General features: G+C 33.7%; 1 protein-coding gene across 1 annotated transcript; it reads right to left on the reverse strand.

The window, feature by feature from the left end:
- Positions 1-3426: 3426 nt before the first annotated feature.
- On the reverse strand, positions 3427-6675 carry AIRP2 (RING/U-box superfamily protein). The gene is made up of 5 exons (XM_079015462.1): positions 6413-6675; positions 5971-6121; positions 5616-5682; positions 5025-5259; positions 3427-3816 (listed from the first exon to the last, which is right to left on the reverse strand). The coding sequence occupies exons 1-5, from the start codon at positions 6475-6477 to the stop codon at positions 3606-3608; spliced, it is 729 nt and encodes a 242-aa protein (XP_078871588.1). The 5' UTR covers positions 6478-6675; the 3' UTR covers positions 3427-3605.
- Positions 6676-6977: the final 302 nt, after the last annotated feature.

A 6977-nucleotide genomic window follows, 5' to 3' on the forward strand; every position in this document is an offset into this window, starting at 1 on the left:
TTTGACCCACAAGCATAGTGTGGAAAAACTCATCTCTCAGTCCGAACGATAGTTGAATAAATCTTTGCTCTGAATATCGGCTCTACTCGTCACCTATTAATTAAATCATGGCCTAACTTAACTTAATATCAAAATACCCCTTTTGTCAAAATTGATCAAGCCCTGGTCAAGGTCAAAAGTCAACAAAATAGTCGAATCAACTCGGCTGAGTATGATGGGTGTACTCAGTGGTACGTGGGGCGTACTTAGCTTGACCAAGAAGTCAAGGCATTGACCACATACGCACAACATACCAATTTCGTACACCCAGCGTATTCGCCTGACCACCTCACCTTCTTATTAAGAGCTTAATCCTTAAGCTCTTTTGCACATATTCCGGATCTAGACTTAAATCATGTCCTTAACCATAAAGTTTCTAACTTTATGGTATACCATGGCTAGGAAGTGCCCAATAACAAAAACCCTAATTACTCAACCCATTAAAACCTTGTAACTCAAGGAAACTAACAATTAAGATTACATTTGTATACTTCTAGATCCTCCAAAACGTCTGAAATGGCAACTTATATGGATTAGAGTAACATATGCTCATAATACCAAGCTTATTGAACTTAAATAACATCATTTCATGACTAAATAAGATCTAATCAACACTTAACCAAGTTCAGAGATTTTTACCTCCAAATAATGTTCTGATTCTGGATCTAAAGTGTCCCACTCCTCGTAGATTATCTTCTCTTCTTCCTTCCTCCTTCAAGGTCACCAAAAATGCACTAAAAGTCTCACAAATGCTCTCAAATGGTTTACGGTTTGCAAAAGGGTTGAAATAAGGTTGGAGGCTGATGGAAGGGACAAGGCTTAGGACTTAAGGATGTTTAAATATGGTCCAAACCCTAAAAGTTAGGGTTTGAGGTTTTGGCACATACGCCCAGTGTACATGAGCTCTGACCAAGATTTACAAAAATGCCACTATGGACCATTTTGCAACACTTCTCATATACAAGGGATAAAATGCAATGATCTCCATACTTAGGGTTAAAATTTGGAGTTACCTCATCAACGTGATGTTACAAAGTTTGTAGGCGAGGATCTTCACTTGTCGATTGTCTGATATATCCATGATATAGAAAAAATTATCAACCTCATATAACCAGTTGAGAATACCTTTGAGGTCCGAATTCCTATTGAATTAAGGATCTTGGCCATGATAAGGTAACTAAATTTGTAATCATTTTGTCCGCCTCTAGCATGTTGATCATTAATTTTTCTTCATCTTCATCATTAGAAAATCATTCACATAGACTATCTTCTGTTTTTGGGGGAGGATGACGACCTCCTGTAGCACTACCACCATCATGGTTGTTTGGTATTGCCTTTGATTGTCATTATTTTTTCCAACCTTGTGATTTCCAAATACATTATGACCATCTACGATGTGTGTATGGAAATAAGTTGCGTAGTAAGAGCATCCATCAGCTGCTACAAACCCTCAACCATGCGACCCCACCATTAGGGTTCATTCGTGGACCATATTCAATGTCATTCTCCGCTAGGATGCAGATGTTCTCCGATACCATGTGACGCATAGTAAAAATAAAAAATAAGAAAAAACTCAAAGAGGATTTATTATTGAATTTCACAATGCCTCTAAGGCTTATAAAGGCTACGTTAGAGCTAAATTTGGCAAGTATGGCCAAATTTGAAAAATAAAATTAATGATAAGTTTTTTGAAATTAAACAGCTAAATAAACAAGAAAAGTTTTAAAATCCAAAAAATGACATGTTTTTTCATCAAAATTGAACACAAAAGTTAAATTAACCGAAATTGAGGGAAATCACAAATTTGAGGCCTAAACATGAAAGATGGTGATCGGGCAATGGTGAGCTGTTAGGAGCTCTGACCCAATGAGAGCTTTATGTCGATGCATCGCATATCTCCAAACTTCTTACGGATCAAAAGTTGTATCCGTTTTAAGTTGGGCCTCTTTTGGCCCCTTTTGTCCTTCTCTCACTTATCCATAAAAGTTTATGCTAAATCATATATATATATATATATATATATATATATATATATATATATATATATATATATATATATATGCTCTCCATCAACATTTAAACTATGTACTACAAATTACCAAAGTTGCAAAAAAACGTTCGACGTTAGCTAGTCGGTGGACTGGGGTCAATGGATTAATTGGCTAGGCGGAGATTAATCGGAGGATTAATCGGGTACCATTAATTGCTAATTTGTTGAATTTTAAGAAATTAAATATGACTAATATCATATCAAAGTTCGTAAGTATCACTAATATGATAACAAAATAGGTTAATATGATTAATACAACACTAATTATGCCTCAAATAGCTTCCATTGAGATAAAACTTCTTCAAAATGTTAAAATTTCATCGTTTTATAATGTTTCATTCATTATGTATGCAACGATTAATCGCTAGGCGCCCTCTAATTGGTCGAGTAGCGCCTAGGGATTAATCAGGACCTAGTCAGGATTTTTACAAAACTAATTAAACAAAACCAAATATAATTAAATTAAGGACTAAAGGCAAAAAAATAAATAAATAAAAGAAAAAAACCTCACGTCATTTCACGCAACGCAATAACTTTGGCCACACCGATTGCATCTATAGAAAAATATTTAGCTTGTCTTAAGTTTTTTAGGTGGGAAGGATATAGATGTTCAGACTGGGACTGAGACTAGTACTGGTACTAGTACGGGGACTGATCCGGGACCAACCCATACATGAAGACTGAAATCAAACCATTGAGAGACCAATCCGAACCGAGATCAATCCGACCCGAGACCGGCTTGGGACCGATGGTTTGCTGACTGCCCCAGACCGTCAAATGCGTTGGGACATGCTCGTTTGAGATCTGTTCAAGCTTGGTCTAATCTGGAATAGGAGCAAATGAAATCAAAGTAGTGAATTATATGTGTTCTAGTTTTCCTTTTGATTGTATTCGTAATGGGTATCTTGGTCAATAGACAATGAAGTTTCACATATCATCTGTTGTTGTACCATGATTCAGCCCCAAAATAAGGCTGCTTTGGCAAGAGGAAGACGACATTCACCTGATTCAATCTCTAATTCGCTTCAAGATTTAGCGAGCTCCTTCAGTTTTCATTCTCATTATTCATCGTATTAAGGTATAAAATGTTGCACATGAAAGAAAGATTATTCAATTAAAATGACACGTTCTCACGTAGAATGCCTGACTCAACTAACGAGACAAACCAACAACTGTTGATCATATCAATGAAAGATCAAGTGTTCAACAGCCTGTTGAGTACAGTTAAAGAATTATTGAATACTTTAAAAAAAAAATTAAAAAAAAAAAATACTAACTCGTGACAAAGAAGAAAAAATTCAATCTTTTTGTTAGTTATAAAGCACAAACGCATCAAATTAGTTGAATCTTTTTACAATTTTCAGGTTACAACATATATCCAACCAAGTGTGTTCAACTGTTTACAAATATATACAAACCAATGCTATATTTCAACAAATCCAAAACAATGTAAGTTCAAATCAAACAACAATTATATGTACAAATGGATGATGCCCACAACAACACTACAACGCCTTCATCGGAAGCGAGGGTCATAAGAAATATTGACAGGATCCACAACAATAAGAGGTAGCTTTTGGATATACATAACAAGTCTCCTCAAATTCTCCCTTGCAATAGCTGATAATTCAATGACTTCATAACGACAAGTGTAGATCCATAGGTCACCCGAGTTAACTCGTTTCAAATTATCACGGCAAAATGGACATGATTGAGAGCGAGCACGCCTGAGTTTATTACACGTTTGAATTTATAACTAGTTGTATACCAATAAGTAAAAAGACTCGTTTACCCTTTACCATAGGGGTAGTTTAGCAATGTCAACAATATTCAACTCTCTTCATATTAAATATGAAAAATAATCATTGTATTTGTATCTGTATATATGATACCCATGGTGAAAATTTACTAATATATGAATGCACAAACTCATAAAAAAATTCACTTCGCATATAGTTACCATATATATGGATACCATAGTAATGTTAGCGCTAGGTATTGACATAGAGTCATGGACCAAGATAAATAGATTGTATATGTATTATACGCACATAGTAAGAGACTTTACGAGAAATTAAATATCCTCCTACTTTTGTTTCTACAAATCATCCTATCCAATTAAATGGTGACATATATCATTTTAGTATATTAATATATCACTAAAATGTGACACATGTCATTATTTAATTGGGTAAGAAGATTTGTAGGAAAAAAAAATAGGAGGATATTTATTTCTCCTTACCAAAATATGCAAGGAAGTGGATTTCATATGAATCTATGCAGCCATGTTTCATTTTGTTACCAAAAATACCAATCTATGAAAGATAAAATAGAGAAAAGAAAAGCACTTGTACTTTCATCATTTTATCGAATTAGTCGCTTAGCTACTTTTTGTAATGATTAAACCATTATTCTTTTTCTTACTGTTAAAGGAAAACATTTTTCCCGGTTATTCGGTTTCCATATCAGGCTAAATATATGAAAACGTACTTTGACTATTTTATTGATTTGGTAACTACTATTTTTATCAATTTAACCGGTGGAGTATTATTATAATAATCATAGAAAAAATAATAATTCAGCAGCTAAATTGATAAAATGGTAAAAACATATTGTTCTTTTATGTTTTTTGCCATTTTACAAAACCGGGTAACCGAAAGAAATGTCTTCTTTTCATGGTCACGAAAGGTATAATTGTTGATCACAATATAAAATAGCAGTCAAATTGATAAAATGGTGAAAGTGCAAATACTTTTCTATATTTTGTCCATTAATGAATGCATAAATTGATTAAAATTTTCAAAATTGTTGCATAAACTAGTTAAAAATATTGGTAACAAATAGGTAAACACATGCAAGCTCGTTACTTAAATAAGTCATGAACCATACACCTATATGTATGCATATATATAAACAATGAATGGAGTCGACTTACCAATTTGTGTAGCACTTCATACACAAGGAATGGTTGCAATCAGGCAAGACAACTTTGGTGTTCAACTCTAAACAAATCCCGCATTCTTCCTCTCGCTCCATATCAATTTCAGATAGTTTACCTTTTTTCATCTCATCCTTTCTTTGATACTTTGATGCACAAAGCTCCTTTTGTTTCCTATCTTCAATATCACTTATTCCCCTTTGAAGTTGCAATAAAGATGGAAATATAACACCTATTCAAAAGATCCCACAATGAGTACCCTCTTTTTCATTTATTATTGTCCAAAGAAATGGTGTTTAAAAGATATTTGAGAAAATTATTACACTTCGTAAATGGTTGGTAAATGGGAATTAAAAACAAAGAACGAGGGCAAATTTGCGAAAAAGTAATAGACTTAACAAAAAGCCTCAATTTTTTAACTTTTGTTCTTTAAATCGTACTTTGTACGTTAAGTGTAAAAGAATTTCTTGTCATGACGTATCTTTCTCCCTCATGAAATGACGGAAGAGACAAATTGTCATTTCAGTTTCATATACTTCCTTTTTGGTTATTTGCTAAAATAAAAAATAAAGGTCGAGCTAAACGAACCATAAAATTCTTTTATAGTAGCTTTACGCTCATGAATATACATGCTCGTCTTTCCATCCTCATATGCCTGCAATGCCATATAATGACAAGTTACATCATTCACAAATGTCGAAAATACCCCTCCATTCCCAACATACTTGTACATGAAGAAACCATTAAGATTGTAACACATGGTAGAATAAGATGGACACAACCATCAAAGAAAAAGTATATACCCTCATCCTCCTAATATTGAAAAGACAAAATAATGCAAACATCATGTGGATACACATACATAAAACATATATATATATATATATATATATATATATATATATATATATATATATATATATATATATATATATATATATACCTTGTAAATGAGGATTCTGAGTAAACCAAGGGCGCCAGCAAGGTGACAATCGCTCCACTGAACAAAAAACAGAAAGAACTGAGCACATGGACTGTATGATAATCTCATCTGAAGGCATCCACCATCATACTCCTTTGGATAATCCGATGCCCTGTTTTTGTTTTACAACTAAATAATCAGCCAAATTCTCAATTTTTCTCTAATTTAAAGATTCTTGATAGAATTAAACAACTTAAAACCACATGTTTTGAGAGACTGATTACTCAGAGACTCTTTCAAAGCTCTGTAATTCAAAGTCATGTTTTGAGAATGACAACCCTTAAATCCAACATAATATTCAATCAATATTATATTAAGAATCATTAATTTACATAATCCATACTTAATTAAGACAGAGAGAGAGAGAGAGAGAGAGAGAGAGAGAGAGAGAGAGAGAGATTACAGAGTATTGGCATGTTGTATATCGGCTTCAAGTGCTTTAAAAGAATCTTTAAAAGACTTCCTCATCTCCCACCTTACCCAATTCCCATCAAACGAAACCAAATCTTCCTTAAAACCCTAAAATCAACAACCCCAACTCACTTCAATAAACAATAAACCCCACAAACTTCTCGATTTCTTGCTATGTTTTCCCCAAATAAGTGAAGTGAAAAGAGCTTGAAATAGCCAGAAAGAAAAAGACGATTCTATCTGAGTTGCACCAGAGGAATCTCGAAAGTTTGCGTATTGTGGATGAAGGGTGAAGTATCTTCTTAAGAAATTATGGTGCCCCACACACACACTTGCACACACACACACACAGAGAAGTAATTAACTACGTCTTTTCACTTGAACAGCACGCTTCTTGCTGAATTGAGATAGTACTAAATAAAACTTCCAGAGTTAGTACAACTTTTACTTCGAAAAGTACAATCTCTCGTAGTATGATTGGTCTGGGATCGGTGATTACAGCTCTGGAAAAACGAATTACAGTTCTGCCGTCTTTTTCTTTCTTGCTTTGGATAGCT

This window comes from Lactuca serriola, chromosome 8, assembly GCF_051521515.1.
Source record: "Lactuca serriola cultivar US96UC23 chromosome 8, Lser_US96UC23_V15, whole genome shotgun sequence".
NCBI lineage: Eukaryota > Viridiplantae > Streptophyta > Magnoliopsida > Asterales > Asteraceae > Lactuca > Lactuca serriola.